Consider the following 20826-nt stretch of genomic DNA (forward strand, 5'->3'; position numbering starts at 1 on the left):
TGTCATCGGATGCTTCAACAAATTAAAAATGAGCTGTTTAAAAGAACGCATAAAAATTGATATAAAAAATTAAAATTTTAATAATTTCAAATTAAAAATTTCATAAATATTAGCCCTAAGCTGCCATGAAGAATAAGAGATGTTTAGATCTGATACTTTTATTTTACTTCTAAGGGAACGTTTCTTCGAAGAAAGTATTGCCAAAGAATTCGAAGATTACTTTTTAGGATTGCAAGAAAAAACATTTTCTATTACCCAATCGCAGCTACAAGAAATGATAAATACCATAATCAACATTGAAAAATATTTGCAAAACAAAGAGGCCATAATTGAAGACCGAATTGACCGTTTTATGAAAGGCAAAGTTTTCCAAAACAACATCTGGGGATACTTTTGTGAAAGCCCATGCCCTCTTTGCAGAAGTCCATGCTTCAAGAGAAACGATCATGAAGGAGACCATGATTGTTTTCATTACCCAGGTGGGCTAGTAGGTCAGTACTATTAGGACTACTAAGGATGTTGTAGGAAAAAATATAATACACAAAAGAACAATAATTTCTCAAAATTATATCAACCAACGTTCCTGGTTAACTAATGTTGGAATTGACAGTTTTATCAAACTACACCTATGCTTCATCTCCTGAGCAAGCATTATTTCTCTTTTAAAAGGGACAAACATGAAGTCCAAAACTTTTCTCAAGCATTCAAGGGATGTTCAAGTCCTTCTAGAAGCACTTCTGGGTACCAGTTATGATTTGTCAACACATATAATGAAAAACTTTCACAACAATTAAATGTTAATCCTTGCCGTTTTGAAATAGGAGAACAAGAACTTGACTTAAATTTAGCGACCGTGCAGGCAGATGCGTTACAAAAATGAACTGATTATATAGAATTGAAAAGTATCGAAAGTGGATTGAAATCAGTTTGGGGTCACAAGACATTTATGTTGCCAAGATAAAAGTAATAAAAAAGTATAATTGCGAATATTTTGGCCTATATTTATTTTAGTTCTTCATTCAACAGATAGGTAAGTACTAATAACTTACCAATATATTTATTAGTAAGTACTAATAAATTGAGTATTGATTCAGAGTTTATGGTGTGAAGACCTCTATTTGGATCTTGACATGAGGATAATAATTTCTATAAACGGATTATTTCGTTGAGTGAGAATTCCCTTGGTAACTGGATACTTTTGACTTCCATGTTAATATTGTTATTATAAGTAATATATATTGGCCAGGTAATCATGAACCATCTCGGTAAAGAACTCTTTTGGGTAAAGGTTTCTTCTGAATAAGCAAACTCTTCTTCTGGGTAAGGAATGACCTGTGCCAATAGTAACCTAACTTTTGTAAAAAGGTTTTGATAACATACAGAATAACATCAGAAGAACCTCCTTTTTTTATTAGAATAAATTATTTAAAAGTAATTTAATTCAAGGTTACATTTATGTTATAAGTTTGCTAAAATGCATGTATTTTTAGAAAAAAAGAATAAAAATGGTGCAAAATCTTGTGCGAATAGGGTGCATAAACTAAAAGGGGTGCAACCTTGATGAAAGTTTTATCGATATATTTCGTCAAACGTCAAATTTTAGATTTGTTCGGAAGGTAATGATATGTGTTTATGTGTGTTTTTTCCAAGATTGACCACATTGATATGGTGGTCCTATTATATTAAATTAGGGCTCATTCAAATGAATTTGAAAGTTCTAGTGACGTGTTTGGGTATCTAAAGGGCTTGTTCGTCATTAAAGTTCTGCGGTATTTATTCTTTTGTAGCAGCTTCGTACAAAACAGGGTCCAAATACTATATATTGAAAATCCCAACCTAGCCAATTGATTTAAAAATATTGACATGTTGTACACATAGCATGGAAGTTTCCGATCTTGTTTTTACAAAGTTCTACTTCCCTCTAATTGTTTTGCTCAAAAGAGAGCCAATTTAAAATTTTTAATATTTCAATCGGGTCAGAAGTATTGAAAAGCTATATTTGCATCCTGCCATTTTAAGAGGCTACTTCTGGAAGCCACTCCAATACCACTCTTGAAAGTCTATTCTTCACTATTCCGATGACTTGTAACAAGTAGCACCGTTTTTAGGGGTGTATGACACCTGTTTCTAGGGTCTGACGTAATACAGAACAAAATGTTTAGTTGGTAAAAAATTTTCTCCAAGGACTATTGAATATCCTGAGACGACAGTTAGTCTTCGAAGCTGCCGTTTTTCTGCTGATGGTTTAGTTTTGAGCATTTAGAGCTGTTTACAGGGGAGGGAGAACATATCGCTGCTGAACAATCTCATTTTTGGTTTCACATAGTATTTATTTTTTCCAAATATAAGCTGGCTTGAGTTGGTTAAAAACTTTGAGTTATTCACAGTTGGCTTCGTTGTATTAGGCTAGCAATAAAATAATCTGTGGAATGCTCCTATGAACGACTATTGCAAGGCAAAGCTTAAATAATATGATAGCTATAAAAAAAATGAGTTTGAACAGTCTTACGTAAACTTAAGAGAGATTATATTAACAGAAAAATAGCTGGAAGTAGCAAAAACATGAGAAAAATATGGAAGGTTGTCAACTCTTTACTGCTCTTCGCAACTTACCACCTAAGCTTCCTTCAAGATTAGCTGAATATGGAAAGCCTGTAACAAGAGCAGAGGACGTTGTAAACGCGCAGGGAGCATTTTCTGCAGAGGTTTGGAGCAAATTATGCACGAAATTAAACTACAAGTTTTAAAGATTACTTTGGTCTTGCTTACTCTATGTTAATGGCATTCCATTTGACATTCTGCTTCATCTGAAAACCTGTTTCTCTATCTTAAATTCTGCTGGTCGAGGTAATTTGAATACTGATTACAACTGAATACACACTTAAGTGTTAAAATCAGCTGCCCCGTCAGTCAGCAAGCCTCTTACTTTCTTGGTAAATGTGTCCTTCCAAAAGGGTACGTTCCAACTACATTTACAATAAAGAACGAAGGTCTGCCTAAAGAAAGGGGTCTGCCCCCCCCCCTAGCTGAATGACGCTGTCATATATTCGTGTTAATTTAAAAAAAACTTTCCGCAGAACAAGTTTCAAAGAATAGTATACAAGCTCTATTAAGCTGAAAATGAACAAAAATAGTCAAATAATCTTCCAAACGTAAAACTACCACACATCACTATCAACAATTAAATACGACTCAAAACGAACAGAAATTAAAATGAAATGCCGATTCAAAGTCGAAACGAGCAAAAATAAAAATTAACAAGGCTGACAACCCCATGCCTTCTCAAGACCATGACATAACTTAGGTGTTACTAAAAAAAAAAAATGACCGAAGTTTTTCAGTTAAATTTTCCTATACTTATATTTCTTAATTAAAATAAAAAAATGAGGTTAAAAAAGTGAGGAAAAAAATTTTTTAATTATAGAAGTAAAAAAAAGTGAAAATATTTTAAAATATCTTGTTTTAAGTAAACCACAAATTATTTTCTAGTCTTGAAAAGGCAAGGCGGTTATATGCCTTAATAATGTTAATTTTTGTCTTTTCGAGTATGAATCGGTTATTTATTCTAATTTCTGATTTTTTTAAGTTTCTATTATTTATTGATCATTTTTGATAGCTTTACACCTTGATGATAACGTAACTTCCTTTCTGACCATTTTTGTCTAAATCGGGCACTTTACTTTTCTCTGAAAAAATTGTTTTGTGGAAAGTTTTTTTTAGATAAATTTCTGTTCGTTTTTTATTGACAATGTCATTTTCATGAAAAAAAATAATATTTTATATCTTTTCGTTATTTTTTCTATATGAATCCATAATATTTCATGATTGCGAGGGCACGTGACCGATAATCGCGACTACATAGTTGCTGGGAAATTCTATTATGCTGAAAAAAATAGTTCTCTAAAAAGTTTTGATAAATATTTTTGCAGAAAAAATCGGCGTGAGATACGAGCTGACTTCCCTACAATCTTTTTTTACTCTTAGAAAAGATCCTACGACTTAATTTTGGATCGAATTAGCTATTTTAAATTTTTCATTGATATTTCCAGATACTATAGAGTGGTACTATCACTATACTGCTTATTTGCCTTTTTGAAACCTGCCGTTGGGTAAAATTTGAAGTGTAGGGGAGGGGGGGGGTATAGCTAGCCAGCAACATACTTAATTCTTAAAATGGAATAGTCAACGTCCGGGGTTGAGTTAACAATGCCACCTCCAATGCTTTTGTAACCACTAATTTCAAACGAATCTTAAAAACCCCCGGGACATACCTTAAAACCCTTGCCCTGAGGATCATTAGGGGGTTCTCATCCTCAAAAATAATTTTCGGACTTAAAACCAACGTCAAACAAAATAACGCTTTTGAGATTTTGACTGTAAGGGTTTGGGGAACGGTGCGGCGAGGGGGTGTGGTTGCCCTCCAGCCACGTTTGACAATTAAAGAAGGTACTAGCCCTTACAATAACCAACCAACCGATCCTTTTTTGAAGTCACTACGACAAAAAATGGCCATCTTAAAATTTCCATCAGAGGAGTTATTGGTAAATACGACGTGTGTGTGTGGGGGGGGGCTATGGGTCGTAGAAACAATTTGACTCGTGATAAGAGAACTATGAAGTCTGAGTAACAATAAAATGACCCCTAATTTATGTTTTTGCGACCCCTAGTAAGATAAAAAAAAACGTAACGTCTTCACAGGCAGAGAATAAACACATCGACCTGAGGGCGGGAGGGAGGGGGGGTATATTAAAATACCAACGTTACTGATCTTTAAGCGACACTGAACAAAAAGATTATCTACCAAAAAATTATTGAAGATGTTGGGGAAACTAAATGGGGTAGGGGGAAAGGGCTGGATGACCTCAAATCACTATTTACCGTTAAAAAGGCCAGTAAAACTTCTTATTGTCAGCCAAATGAACCCCCTACCAATTAAAAACTTTAAATCACCACCCCTACTACCTTATACCCCGTTCGCTTTGAGTGGTGGAGGGGGGGGGGTCAGTCTCAAAGGCATAATTTACAGAAAATAAAAATACGCGTAAGACAATTTTTATCTCCAAAATTTGGATTGGATTTGTTTGGGGAAGTGAGTTACGCGCGGGAAGGGGAGCTGTCTGCCCTCCAGGAAACTCTTTTGAGGTTCTTATGACATATCTATGTACAGTAAGTGCCCAGGTCTAGAAAAAAATATTTTGGACCAACATCACTATTTACTGAGGTGCCCGGCCACTTATACGTTTTAGCGAGATGGAGATTTACCCTCTCTGTTAGGGGCTATTAGCACATAGGTACCTGGTCTTACCCCCCCCCTAAACGGCAGTCGCTAGTCCCCCCTGTTACCTTAACATCTTCTATCGTCCCAGTCAATTCTCAATTGAAAGAGGAAACACCCAAGGGAATCCTCCAGTTTTGATCCCCCGACGCATTGCAAGAAGCGCTCTTGTAAAGGGCCATGTTTCAGCTAGAAGGATGGCCTCGTCCGGCTCCTGTCAATGACCAATACTAATATACAAGAAGCAGTGACCTTGCTTAAGACCATTCCGATTGCAGACAAAAAGTCGCATGTATACGCTAGACCCACAAAAGGACCATGAGATTAAGTGGGTAAGTCAGGCCTTGCATTACATTCCAAATGAGATACACCAAAGTAAATCATTTTAAGTGGTATGTTGCAAATCCCGAAGTGAGAGTTCGGTGAAAATTGTTAACAAAATAAAAAGCGTCAATCCACAAAGATTTCTTTATTAATATTTTAGCATTTAGAGTAACTTTACAAGAGTTCAGCATGTTTGCAAAATGTTTTATCCCTTTCTCTTCAACTCATTATTTATTAATAATTGTAGGTCAGTTTTGTTTTCAATTCATTTCACTTTATTAAAAAAACATAATCAGTTAATTACATTTTACTCTAAATCATAGCTTATGTGAAACTAAAAAAAAAAAAAAGAAGAGTAATAATTAAAAATTAAACACACCAACTAAGAGAAAGAGCAAGTATATAGACAAGAAAACGCTAAAATAAAGACGTTAATATATAAAAACTAAAGAGAGCAAACAAAATAATTAAATCATAAAAACAGAATCAACAGAGGAGCAAAACTCAAAGAGGAGAACGCAGTTAAAAAGCATGAGAGCTTATCAGGTAAATGTCTGTGATGGGGAGTGTGTGCAAGGCTTAGGAACCAAAAGCATATTTGTGGTTTTACCTAATCCAGTCGTTGTGTATAGATTAGAGATACGACATCTTTTATGAAGCATGGAAGTTACTTTACAAACTTTATTAGGTTATACTATTTATCAATTAAGCTTAGACCTACTCTTTTCCATTCTTTAAGAAAAGTCAAGATTAACTATTGCGTCTCAATTTTTGTTATACCAACACACCTTGTAGTGACGCAGTGGATCTTATCTTAGATTGATAATACGAGACTCGGGTATCGAACCTAACTGTATCAACACTCCGACGGGCTTAGACTCTTAATACGGTGATGTGATTATGCGAAAGCATCTCCATATTGATCCAGATAAGAAGAATAAGAAGAAGGCATAGCAATACAACACTTTGAAAAATGTCTTCATGTCTCCCTTAGTTTTCATTAGTCTTTATACCTTCTTTATTTAATAAAACACCTACCACAGGAAAAAACAGTTCATATTTTGATGTTTCATGCACATGTCCAAGCACACACTTTTACCCTTCGACTGATAAAGATTAAACCCAAAAGACGTAAATATACCAAAATTATGATAGGGATACTTTAGTTTTCTTTCCAAGTTGTTTCCGTGTTCTCCTTTTGCCTTTCCGTAGAACAAAGTTTATCAAAATGACCCATATGGGGATAGAACAAATTCCTCGCATATGTACATGCGGCAATTCTATTTTTATTCATTGCAATACTCACTTTAATATGTTTGCCTTGTATACCATACAAGAATAAGACATTCGATGGGAATGTTTTACCAGCTAAATCAAACACTTGCCCATAATATAAAAAAGTCAAGGACTTAAGGTGTTTGATGTATCAGATAATACTCAATGGATAACCTAAGAGTAAAAATTTTGTGGCACATGGTCTAACTAAGTTACATAAGGCTATTACTTATTTAATTAACACACTCATTCTTATCGCCTTTCCTAGGCATGGTTAAATTGGGGTCTCCCAAGCGTTAATAGATACTGTCCCGTATTCAAAAATCATATTTATATTCTTCAGCAACCTATTTCTAGCCTCAGAGCCACCTTATTTTAAAAGCTCATTAACCACAGCACCAGCATCTTGGGGCTTATGATTTTTTAATCCGCTTGGTACCCTTTCTAATTCTTCCTCCGAAAATAAATTCACATCTAAAATGTCGCAAACTTTTTCATTTTCGTCTATATCTTTTCCTGTGGCTCTGTCCTAGTTTAGCATATTATAAAAATGTTCAGCCAATATCTCTCTTACTTTTTTCTTATCATTAATTTTGTCCCCGTCCCAGTTCATCCTGGAGTTTACCTCCTGGTAGGTGGTCCCCGTCTGAAATTTCATCTTTAAATAAACCCGAGACACAGCTAGATGGTGATTTACACCAATACTCTTAACACAATTAACAGCAATCCTATATACCCTGTATCTTGCATTGATTCTGTCAATCCTCAATTTACAGTGTCATAATTAAAAAGATCAGCTCTCTTACCATCACGCAAATACAATGTTAACTTATGAGCCATTTTATGACCAAATACTGTCTTGTTTATAAATAGATTGTTATACCTACAAAATTGCAGCAGTCTGTAGCCATTGCTGTTTTCTTTTCCTACACCAAATTTACTAAGGCTACGATATCATCAATCCCTATTTCTACTGACCTGGGCGTTAAAATTCCTTAATAAAAAATCATAGTTCTACCAAATACCCTGTCTATTTTTGCCTGTAAAAGTCAGTAAAAATCCTCAGAGTCCCTAGTTTATTCGTCAGTCCGTTCTACAGGTGCATAAACTTCTATGCTTGATACTCTCTACTTTTTAGTCATAAAGAAAGCGATTAATATTCCATTATTAATACCTTCCCCGCCTAAATAGGAATTAGCCACTTCCTTATTCCTCATACAGCCCTATTACCTACTTATCTACACCATCATTTCTGTCTGAGTAAATAAATTCTATATCATCTATTTTCAATTTTCCTATCCATGGGATATGAGTTCCTGAAGTCCAGTTCGATGTGACTGAATTTGACAGTAAAAATATCGACATGATAATTAATTTTTAACATTGTGAAATTCAAAGTTTCAAATCTCCTATTCTTAAAATCATTAAAATTATTTTGGTCTCAGGACAAGCTTTGGTCATGGAACACAATTTAGCAACTGGAACTTCGATTAATAACAAGCATGCAACGTCCAAAAACTAAAACCCCTTTCAGATCTCGTCAATAAAAATTTCAAAAACAAAGGGGAGACTTATCTACACCAAATACCTTATTGTTGGCTACAAAACATTCACACTTGTCTTAAATCTTTCTTGAAACTCGGCTTTAAAAGTGGATTTAAATTTTCTGTCTTAATAACCAGTCTCCATTGGTGTTACCATACCTAAAAAACATTAAATATTTATTATAACGATAATAGAGAGATCCATATTTATGAGATTTACTTCGAATAACAACTAATTCCCTCTGTTGAAAAATTAGCATCAGTCATTTTTTCATTTAAAATTTCTTAATTGTGCGTGCTTTACAAATATCAATCAGAACAGTGGAAGATGTCTTCATATTCCATTTTTAAATTCTACATACCTAGTCACCTAATTAAGGGAAAGCAAATGGGGATATCTCTAACTGGTTCTCTGTATTAAGTTTCTCTCTAACTAAAAAAAGCACACAAGGGGCACTAGTGCTTCTCCTGCTCAGTGATTCTTCTGTTCATCGTAGAGGCTGAGTGGGGTATTAATGTCCCCGTGAAAAATTTTCCGTCAAGATTATTCCAAATGCCCGTTTTTTAATTTGATCCGACAGTATTTTTTGAAGGTTTAATGCTCCTGTCCGAAACTCCAGATGAATTTCTCTTAAAAGTAACATTTTACTATTAAAACTAACTTCTAAAATTTTTATCTTTTCTTAATCACCTAAAAATTGTTTGTTTTTTTTTTTTTTTTTTTCATTCGAGTTTTTTTTAAGTATTTTTCAACTAGTGGTTACTATTGATCGTCGAATATTTATTACTACGTTCCAGCTAATGTTCCACTCACAACAAAAAATTCAAGCAGAAGCAAGTCTTCCTTCTTTTTCGTTTTCATATATATTTATTTTGTATATACTACTTTATACTTTACCTTTTCATTATAAAAAATTATATTTTATTATTATACTTTATAATAAACTTTTTCATTGCCTTAAATTCCTACTCTTTTTTTATTCATTTTCACTATCTTTCAAAAAAATGCTTATTTCGTATTCTTTATTTTTTTATTTTCATTATCTTTCAAAAAAAATGTTCTCTATGTCCTGCTACTTATCGAAAGGCAGACTTCTAGCGTTGAAATATCGTCCGTTTCTTTGCGTTATAAAAAGTATCACGTTCAAAACAATACACTGTATCACAGAGTTTAATTAGAATGAAAAAAAAACAAGTTTTTATAAACTGATGGTAAGAAGAAACCTTAAAACTTAAAAAAGAAACTGAAATTATACATAATTGAAAAGGGCTTACTATTCTTTAAATTTTAGCTTGTAAAGCATAAGTTTGTTAGTTTGTGGTGCTTTTTTTTTAAGGTTTTTTTCCCTATCTAAAGTCCCTTGTGCTTAGGCAAGTTTTCTTAAATGACTTTGACAGAAAGTTAGACTTCAGGTTAACGAGCTAGCAGATGAGGAGCAGAAAGTCCTCGTCATATAAGGTATATTTTTATGTCAGTTTTAAGATTTGAAATTTCTCTTCCCTTAATTTTAAAAGATCTTGTTCAAACTCAATCAAAATATTGTATTGAGTAAAAATTCTTTAAACCCCTCGGGTTCTTGAACTTCTTCTTCCAACTTTTCAGCTTTTCTATTCAAGTATTAAAAAGTTGGATTGAAGTAAAAAAAACTTTGCACAGAATTTAAATATATTATAAAAATTGGAGATGAACCGTAATTTTGTTTAAGAAGAGCTTCATAGTATTTTTACTAGAACATTTTTGAGTTGAAGAAGAGTAATGTTATTAGTAAAGTAAGGTTTTACAATTCCTGCAAGTCCTACGGAAAGTTTAAATTTGACGATTCCTGAAAACTAACATTACGATGAAAATCGACGATGAAATAATTGCAATTGAGGATACAACCAGCGAGGATAGAGTCGAGGAAACAGTCCAGAATTCAGCAGGAAAGAATGGTTCTACATACAAGTTCACAGGATTCATGTTTCATACAAATTTCATTTTCGGGAAAAACAACAAAGTCAACCTTGTCAAAGTTAAGCGAACGAAAGAAAAGAAAGCAGACAAGACCAGTCCAGTTCGACCAGTCCGAGCAGCAGACCAGTCCGAGAATGCATCGAAAGGATTGTTTAGAAGAGGAGTGCACAGAATTGCAAAAAGAGCGAGAAGTTTCTGGAACACTCTTACAGGCTTTGCCCTTCTCTAATTTTTTTTTTACGCAATGCTGCTGATTATTCTTGTATGTTTTATATTTTAGACTTTAGGTAAAGCCTCTTTTAATTTTTAAGAAAATTAAGTTGTTATTTATTCAATTGAAGTATACGTTCTCTCTAATTTAGCCATGTTCAGGTCTGTGTGTGACGGAATCCTGGAAAAGATTAAGGTCCCTTTCCAGCTACTACTCCAAAGCTCACCGATTGCATGTGATGAGAAACAAATACTTCTAAATATCTACTGTAGTGAAATAACTCACGCCTTGCGCTGTGCAGAAAAAACCGTGGTTCCTATTCTTAAAGTGAGAATTAGGTCACAAGTTCCAGGATGGTCGAAAAATCCAGCTTTGGTCAATGCGTTTCGACAAGCTAAAATGTGGTATAGTGTGTGGATTGATTCCGGCCGTCCTAAACAATGTGTTGTAAACAGTGTTTGATTGCATATAAAGCGGCAGTTCTCCAAATGTCTCGCCTTGCATCGCTATCGTGTGATTGATGAAGATAGTGAGTCGCTACGAGTCTATCCAAATAAAATTTGGGAGCTCATAAAAAAGAATCGATCTTCTAAAGCGCCTGGTAACGAGTCCGCCCTTAGTCAAAGTGAATGGACTAGTTTTTTCATGAGCAAGTTTACTGCACCTGGTCCTGAATTTGAGAGCAAGTGTGAGAGAGATCTTGATCTTTTTTTAGAATCTTTGGAGCCGGATCCTGGTCACCCAGTGAGTGTGTCGGACGTTCGTTTGGCTATCCTTAAACTAATGAAGAAGTACTCAAAAGGATTAGATAATATCTGTGGTATTCATCTGATTCTCGGTAGGGAACTGTTTGAAATACATCTAGCACTTATGCTCCAAATGATTTTTAGTTGGGGTCTAGGAACAGATATTTAATGTACCGGTGTAATCACCCCTGTCATCAAGAAGGGTAAAGATCCATCTGAATGTTGTTCTTACCGCCCGATAACCGTTGCTCCCGTTTTTTGTAAATTGTTAGAGTTTTTAGTTATTGAGGAGATAAAGTATGTTTGTAGTACGCCAGACTCGCAGTTCGGTTTCAAGAGAAATATTAGCCGCGAGCACGTGTATAGCCTATTGTCTAATGTTTTGTTGGATGCAGATGCTAAAGGTGAAACCGTGGTACTTGCAGGCCACGACGTCCGCGGGGCTTTTGATTCGGGTATCCATGTAAAACTGCTTGTCTCTGCGTTTAAGAGATGTCTTGACAGATTTATAATTGCTACTTATAGGAACATGTATTTTAAGTTCAAGGTTAGAGTAACGGTCCTAAAAAACCAGACCCCGACTGTGTCCGATTTCCTCATACAAGTACAAAAAGGCATTCGCCAAGGGGCTTCATAATCACCGCCTCTTTATAATAACAGTATCATCGAGGCTCAGAAGACGGTGAAAACGTGCTTTATTTTTCGTGGAATTGATTTGTCTCTTGTTAATTATGCCGATGATATTTTAAATCTGAGTAGATCCGTCAGTGGCATAGAGAGTAATTTCAGAGTTTTGTCTAATGAATATGCTAACATAGGCCTAGAATTCAACTCCAGCAAAAGCGAGGTGGTTGTCTTTTATTGTCGTAAGAAAGAGTTGGCACCTTTCATATTTGCACTAGGTAGTAATACTGTTACTGCAGCAGCATCAATGACTTACCTTGGTTTGCCAATTGGGTCTAATCTTAAAGCTACCCGGTCCTGTCCAATAAATGATCTCAAACAGAAAGTCCAAAAAGCGTATGGGATGATTTTATTATGCAAACTCCTATATAACCGCCGCATTCTAGCACGGATCTTCAATTCCTTTGCCACCCCTCATACCTTAGCTTTGTCACCTTTCTGGTCTTTGTTCACTGTTGATGATAAAAAAAAACAATCCGTACAGTGTTCTATAAGTTTGCAAAATATCTGCTTAGCCTTCCCCCCTGGCAAAGAAACCGCCAGATTTCGTCACGTTACGGATTCGATGACCCCTTCGTCGTGATCGTGACCAGGAGGGAAAAGTTCCTGAAATCTTTAGACCCAACGCATAGTATGTTTGAAGCTATATTTAGTATTGTGTAATGGTTGTCTTTTTATGTAAATAGTTTCGCCATTGGTTTTTGAAGTATTAATTTAAGTTGCTCGTAATCTTGAATTTGTTTTTGTTGCTTTTGAAGGGAGATGAGGGGAATGATTTTACATGAATGCGTCAATCAAAACTAGAAAAAGTTTTAAAGCCACAAGAACTATTCAAATATGCATTTTCAAGCAGGAATGGCTATTTTTCCAATATTTGTATTGACAAAAAAATTAAAATCAAATATTTAGTGTTATAAGACTTAGTAAGCTCCGAGTCAGTTCAACAGTAACTATACAAAATAATGAAAGGTAATTTTGATAATATATAGGGCATGCAAAGCCAGAACTTTGAGGGGGAAGACTTTGCGATTATCATAAGTCATAAGTGGCTTTCAAAGTTAGATTTTTTGTTATTGCTCTAATGTAGTTAAACTTTGCTATCCTGGGTAATATCATTCTACTTCTTAACATATATTTCTTTTAACATAGATTAACCTTGAGCTGTAGCAACCAGACACATGGATGTCCTGCCATTTTGACTTTGGAAAGACTTGATGCACATCTTTTACAATGTAATTTCGACCCCAACAGACTTGTTACTTGCCAATCAGGATGTGGGTTTACTATACCCTTTGAAGAATTAGTTAATCATAGCTGTGTACAAAGTTTGAAGATCGAAATGGAATCAAAATTGGCAATAGTTCAAAAAAAAATGAAGAAAATGAAGTAAAAATTTCAAAGTTGCTGTCAGAATTAGACTTGCTGAGAGCAAATCAGAACGTAAATCAGGTGATTCTATATTGCTTGGTGGTGTAAGTTCGTGGAAATTACGAGGGCAGGATTTTTTTATTTTTCAATGTGGACAATTTCGTCTTTTTTTTAATTTTTCTCTGGAAATATTAAAAAAAACTGTTCAATGAAAATAATACAACAGGCTTTTTATCAAAGTCTTATAGAGGGAATCTAGAGGGGTGAAAATTCCCCTTCTATTCCTGAATTGAGACCACTGTTACTGTTTGCCTCTGGATGTTTAATTATTTATTATAGTTGTCCTGAAATTGAAAACCTTTTGAAAAGTAATCTGTTTTCCATACTTATTGTAAGAAATTAAAATATAAACACATATTTATTACAAGAAATTGCAAAAAAAAAATGCATAGGTGAAACAAATTTGTGTACTATTACTGGCTAAAAGCAACAAATTCCGTTGATGTTGCAATTATCAATCAATGCGACCACTACCTGCATTTACGCTTACAATTTAAATTGAGTGCGTGAAGAAGTGCATGAAGGGATAAGTGGACTTTGTAAACATACTTTAGATACCCATTCAAGGATTGGTTCTAAAGTTCCTAGGGGTGAGCACTCGCCTACGAGGGACAGAAGGGTTTTCGAAAAAAATTGCATTGTTTTGAAAACACAAGAAATTTTCCATTTTGATCACTACAAAATGGCCGGGCATTTTGTTAAGTGTCCTCGCTGCCGGGCACGTTTATATATTTAGTTGTGTTTTATTTTGAAGATTAAAACCTTGAACAAAAAAAAAAGGTTTTATAATTTGCTCTTTTTACTTTAATATTTCTGATAAAATATATCTTTTTCAGTAATGTATCTTTTGTAAAAATATACAGATTCCTCCCAACCCCCAGGCTAAAGGCATCGCATCAGGAAGTCGGTACCTGTGCAATGCAGACCATCAGTCAGCTTTTGAAACAGTTTTTTTTTTAAGTTTTTTAATTGTATAAATACTTCCTTTTGAATCAAGTTTTTCTCTGCTGCTATCAATGTCCTGTTATTCACTATAGAAGCAAATATAACATCCTTCTAACAATTATAAATATCGCAAAACTTTAGTGTAACATGACATAATAGGAAAGAGTGCCTTCAAGATGTTGGGTGGGGTAGATCCAAAGGCCCTACCTCACTTGCCCAGTCGGAACCATTGACTTGCCTCTGGCGCAAGTTCTATTCGTACATTTGTTCACAAACAATTTTAATTTTGCAATTATTATTATTTCTTTCTGTCTTCAATGAGGTACTCACATCCCTGCCTACATGGTCAACTTGGTTTGGGAAATTATGGACCAGTTTTTGGGTGTCATAATTATTTTAGTCTATGATTTTAAGAAAAATCAGTGTCCAGGAACTTTTTTAGTCAGGGTTGAAAAATAACGGTATGAGTTCTAGTAAAGCAGGAAAGGGTTATGGGCTAAATAGAATAAAATTTTCAGTTAAAATTTAAAAATTACAGTTGTGGAATGTTTTAAAATTACCGTAAAATAAAAACTTGTTAATTAAAATTGGTAGAAATAAGGTAAAAAAAAGCTACTCCCTAGAAAATATAGGTTAAAATTCGTGTTTTAGAATTGGCCTGTAGCTACAAGACCAGTTGAGCATTTCTTTTTAAGCATGACTTTCAGCTTTTAATGAAATTTTGTAATGATTCTAATTTTCTGGGCTTAAAAAAAGATGATACCCTTTCATCTGGAGTTTTATCAATTTAATTAACAGTCTAGTTTATCCTTTTGATTGGGACACATTTTTGATGCGTTTCTAAAAGCCTCCCCCCCTCCCTCCCAAACAAAAGTCCTGGATACGCCCTTGAGGGTTATATATCAATTTCTGCCTCCCTTCGTCTCTCCCTTAGAACTTTTGATTTCCAATTGACTGAACCCCCTCCAAAGTTTATTCGACCACCCCTTACACACGAAGTGCCCCTGAGAAAAAATAAATGAACAAATATTAATAAATTGAACCCTTATGGGTCTTTACTATAGGTAATGCTATATGATTGCCTCTGACTTAAACAGGAGAGTAGAAATTTCAATGTTCCTTCTAATGAAGTGGAAGTATCCAAGGGGAAAATAGGGCGATGGTCAGTGGCGTGATTCCTTAAGCTTAGCCAGTCGACCCAGCTTTAAATGAGTACCTGGAGAAATCTGGGGAAGATAAGCAGGAAGGATGTGCGAAAGCACAAGATGGCTGGTCCGTAACCCCCATTGCACTTCCTGGTTGAAGAGCCACGAAACGGAAAAAAGCAACACCGGTTTGGACCTTGAGGGTCTAGTGCCGTCATACTTACTAATGTATTCTATCGCCCGTCACTTATCTTTGTGGCTATGAAACCGGTTTTCTCAGATCTTACATTCAGATCAAAAACTTGAGTGTGTTCTGGAAAGTACCAAGAATTCTTACCCAATCTTGTTGACGAATAGTCTTTCATTTAATCTAGCTTGGTTTGCTTGATTCAGGCTTTCTTCTCATCTGTTAGAGTTACTTAAAAAAAAGGTTTCCTTATTTTTTTTTAGCACTGGAGACGGTTGGGCGGAAGTCCCTGACAAAATATATGTTTCTGTCATTTTCGCTTCTTTTCTGTCCACTGGCTGACGTTACCCTCTGTTTTTCACGGATATTAAATTTTATTATTTTTCGATACTGGTGCATTATGTGGACACTGCTAAAAAGTCAAGTTTGGTTAATGCTAATGAAATAAAATAAAATAGGGTGAATATATCATAGTTTATAAACAAATTTGGGCTATATATTTGCACATTAGGGGTGGGAGTGGGGGTCAAGCATACCATATATTAAATACGTAACCTTACCTAGGTACCTTCCCCCCTCCCTAAACCCCCAAAAAACAACAGTTCAAATATCGTAGACGCAATGAAAACTACGCTTTGCATTCCATTTCTCAATAGAGGTCCCTTGAGAGGTCCCAGTCTGGCGGGTTTTGTCTCTTGTTAGTATATAGCAGTGACCGCATAAAGCACCAGTACATCTTTATCTTGTCTGTCATATGTCAATCCTGCTTCTAGCCCTGTCTGTCTTCAACAGCTCACAGAACTAATATAATTTCATTTTAGCTAATATTTCACCATTCCAAATTATAATTACCTGTCCTATAATCTATAATATACCTTATTGTTTTAACAAGAAGAGACTGAAATCACAAGACGACCTTTCAATACAGTTGACGTAATACAGCTATTCACAAAGAAAATCAATAAATCATATCCAAACCTGTTTTTATCTCCCTTTTAAAGAGAAATTATTTATGCACAGTATAGCATGTTTTGAAGCTGTGGAAATCTCAAGGTGTCGTAAAATATGTCAGTAAAATATTAAGATACTGGTCAACTAAATTACGTAAAATAGGTAAAATACCAATTATACGGGGGTCCGTAAAATTACGGTAAAATACGTAGAATACCCAATTTTACCGTGACCAATTTTAATCAGGTGTATTTTAAGGTAGAATAGAAACAATGACTTTTCGCATTGGATTTATATCCAATGTTTTTTGTAAAACATGGTTTTTATATGATTTTTTGTAAAAAACAAAAAAAGGGGGCAGTTGGTGGAAAAATTAAAACCAAATTTTCAAATTAATTGTTTTAAGATTTATTCCTCTTAGGGAGGGTTGCCCCCTCCTCATTACCTTACTCTTTGCGCTAAAGCTGTTTGCACTTTTGAAAAAACTTGATCAGGTGTGTAGGAATGAAGGTGAGTTTGAAGGTAACATTATTAAGATAGAAACAATAGCTGCAGTCGTTTTCACCATTTGTTGTTCTTAGTACTAAGAATATTTTCTTGGTTTTACTCTTAAATTGCGTTTTATTTTGCTGTTCTAAGAACGTCATTTTAACTGAAAAAACGGCTTATAAGAGCTTTCCTTAGCCAGATAAAATTTCAAAGCCACAGATAAAATTTCAATCAACCAGCACAACAAAAATGGAAAATATACTTACGAATGTAGCAAAACAAGCAATAGAGTTACTAGAGGAAAGTGACTGAAAGTTTTGCACTTGCTGGTGACTTAGAGATAGGAAAAGTAAGTCTGGACGTATTTTATTCCCTTGTCCATGGATTTTTTTTTAAGAAGGCAGTTATTCAGTGTTTTTTTTTTATTACACAAGGAAAATGGAAATTTTTGGTAAAAGTCTAGTTCAGCTACTTTTTTCCTATTTTGGAAAGGGGTTAGGTTAGGAAAATAAAACTTTAGGGGATGGGTCTATATGCTAAAGTATGCTCCGGTAAGTTGTTTTCAAGTAATCTATCTCCACTCTTTTTCCCTCTATAGGGCAGTGACTTTTGCTGACCTTTAAAGATTTTTGTGTTATAAAAGTGGAACCGTGCAAAACAGGTATTTTGCTTAAATGAAGTACAAGAAGCCTGTTTTCAGCTTCACAACTTTGCTCAGTCCTAATTTATGAGGTTTTAAGGATCTGCAAATACATTTCCGGAGTTTTAAAAAGAAAATATTAATATGGCTTGAAATTTTAATCAAATAATAGGAGCTGCATCTTAAGAACTAAAACCAGAGAAAAAGAAAATGAAAAACTGAAAATTCCTATAAAATTTTCCTTTGTCAAAATTTCAATAGGTTAGAAAAGAGGCTTGTCAAGTAAGCAAACTTTTAACACTTAGAAATCAGAAGAGGGTCAACTTAACGAAAAATATATACGAAAAACAAATCACTACCATTTTTTAAATGAAAAACCCCAGCAAAAAAATCTACAAAATTAAATAAATCAATAAATTTGTTTTCTGTCTTGTTTTTTTTATTTTAAAACTTTGCGCCAAAAATTAAAAATAAAGTTGTTGAACGGACTATGAGGCTCAGTTCGTCGTTCAAAGAACGACGGTACTAAGAACGAAGAACGGCATTTCAAAGAACGGCTTATAAGCGAAACATTTCATAGAACGGCGAAAACGAACGGCTTAATTGTAAAATTTTGATTTCCATAGAACGACGAAAACGAACGCAGCTAATGAATTTTCGCATTGGATTTATGTGTTTTCTTCCAGCTTACGCAAGACAGCATTTTTTTTTTTTTTAGTAATGAAACAAAATCCAAAAATGTTTGCAGTGGGGGGGGGGAATACTAGGGCCACTTCGTTGATACTAGGCGTTCATTTGTCTTTCTGTATACCAATTTTAATGGACCAAACTGTAGTTTGGAATTATCTGTTTGGAGTGCAGTTTGGACTATGAATTGTCAAAAATTCAAACAAAACCATGATAATGAGTGTGAATTAAGGAATTAAAAATGAGTCTCTTTTTGTTGTAGCTACATTTCTCATTCTAGAGAGCTACATTTCTATAGCTTTAACCAATTTTCCATGCTTTATCTTCTCTTTGAACAGCATTGTCTTCTCAATTTGCATTCTTCAGCTAAATTTGTTCTAAAAAAAAATTGTACAAAAAAAGTTCTTTATTAGCCGAACTAAATTTATATTGTAAGTTCGTGATTTTTAAAAAATGATTCAAAAAGAGCCACGCTAAGGTATAAGGTGATTTGAGCCTATAAACATGCTAGACTCACCATTGTATGCAGAGCAAATACATTTACGTTTGCTGAAAGAAAGTTCCAGTTAAAAAGATGCGTGCACTTGTGAACGAATGTTACTAAGTTAAAAAAAATTATCATTATAGGACACAGTTTTTACAGATGGTAAATTAGATTTTATTGGATATTTTAGTATATTTTATAACTATTATAACTTCTCTGTCACTCATTTAAAAGCATCGTTCTTTTTTTTCTACCAAGTAATTGAACAAAATTCAAAAAATTTTTGTTGAGGGTTAACAACCCTTAACAAAGCTACTTTATTGATAGTAGGTCTCCATCAAACTTAATTACAGTTTTAATTATCTATATGGCAGGATGGCTTTACAGTTGTTTTTTGTGGCCTGTAAACATACTAGATTGATCAAATACATATATAAAAGTTTGCTTTTATTTTTTAAATCAAAAGAATAAGCAGCTAATGGACATTTTTATGTTTTCAGGGTACAGTATTTACAGACAGTACATGGCTAACAAACTTTGAAATGGTTAACGAGAATTCAAACTTTTTTTCAAGTTGGAGACTTGTGTCAAGACCTGTTCATTGGATGTTAGAGGTAATTTTATTCCTTAATTATGTCAATCATTTTTCTAAATCTTCAACCATTTCTTCAGAAATCCCACATGCAAAACACGCGTGTTCATTAAATTCATGCCAATAAACGCAATTTCAAAGACTATAACCTCTAAGATTGCTCCTATGAAACAAAGAAGAGAAACTATAATAAATAAAAAAAAAACAAACCAAAAAGCAGAGAAAATATATATATATATATATATATATATATATATATATATATATATATATATATATATATATATATATATATATATATATATATATATATATATATATATATATATATATATAATAAAATGGTGGGTAATAATAAAAAATGTGGGGAAGAAAAAGCAATAATTAATTTTTTTTTTTTTTTGGTTATTTTGAACAAAAAAGCCCGGAATTTCAAGCTCGCCAATTTGTGACTGGATGGTGAATTCAAAGTTGGTATTGACTAATTACGTCTAAGATAGCAGGCACACAGACAAAAAGTTCCCAGAGAGGGGGGGTACATTTCGGGAGGGCCCAAATGGAAAAAATAGCAAAAATAAGTGGTTAACATGAAAAACACAGGAAATTCTGAAACAAATAGTAAAATCATTAGATTTAAACGAGTATATATATATATATATATATATATATATATATATATATATATATATATATATATATATATATATATATATATATATATATATATATATATATATATATATATATATATATATATATATATATATATATATATATATATATATATATATATATATATATATATATATATATAAATATATATATATATATGTATATATATAAATATATATATATATATATATATTTCCCAGAATCTCAACGGATTTTTCTTTTTCCAGGTAGCCAGAGTGTCTATCCAAATCTGGATGTCCTTTGGAGATGGTTAACACTCTGATTCAGAACTCATACGCAAATCGATGGCCTCCTGGGCTACGTTCCAAAAAAGCTCGAAGAGCAAACCGGGATCGATTAACAGCATATCGCTGTCGGTATCATTATGTATGCAGTCGGAAGTTCAATTTTGATTTAAATATTATAATGGCATCGGATAACACTCACATGGACCAACAGATTTTTGTTATAAATCCTGGATTTTTAGTCCTGTATTTAAAGCAATTTATGTTTCAAAGTGATTAAAAACTGATTTTTAACATGTAGAAACGGGATTTTTGTGTCCGGGCCAATAAAACATGAGTAAAAACTTA

The 20826-nt window shown here is 33.8% G+C and overlaps 1 protein-coding gene across 3 annotated transcripts in view; it reads left to right on the top strand.

Annotated features, from left to right (window-relative positions):
- LOC148945850 (E3 ubiquitin-protein ligase NRDP1-like) overlaps positions 1-20826 on the top strand; it is a 185701-nt gene extending 164875 nt beyond the window's left edge. For 2 of the 3 annotated variants that reach the window (XM_089098476.1, XM_089098478.1), the window contains exons 4-6: positions 13163-13462; positions 19470-19583; positions 20461-20826. In XM_089098476.1, the coding sequence (XP_088954602.1) occupies positions 13163-13403 (241 nt within the window). In that variant the 3' untranslated portion in view covers positions 13404-13462; positions 19470-19583; positions 20461-20826. The remainder of the gene's footprint in view (positions 1-13162; positions 13463-19469; positions 19584-20460) is intronic. The other variant, XM_089098477.1, reaches the window with a different exon arrangement.

This window comes from Artemia sp. Qi Xiang Cuo, chromosome 12, assembly GCF_049724085.1.
Source record: "Artemia sp. Qi Xiang Cuo chromosome 12, ASM4972408v1, whole genome shotgun sequence".
Classification (NCBI taxonomy): Eukaryota; Metazoa; Arthropoda; class Branchiopoda; order Anostraca; family Artemiidae; genus Artemia; species Artemia sp. Qi Xiang Cuo.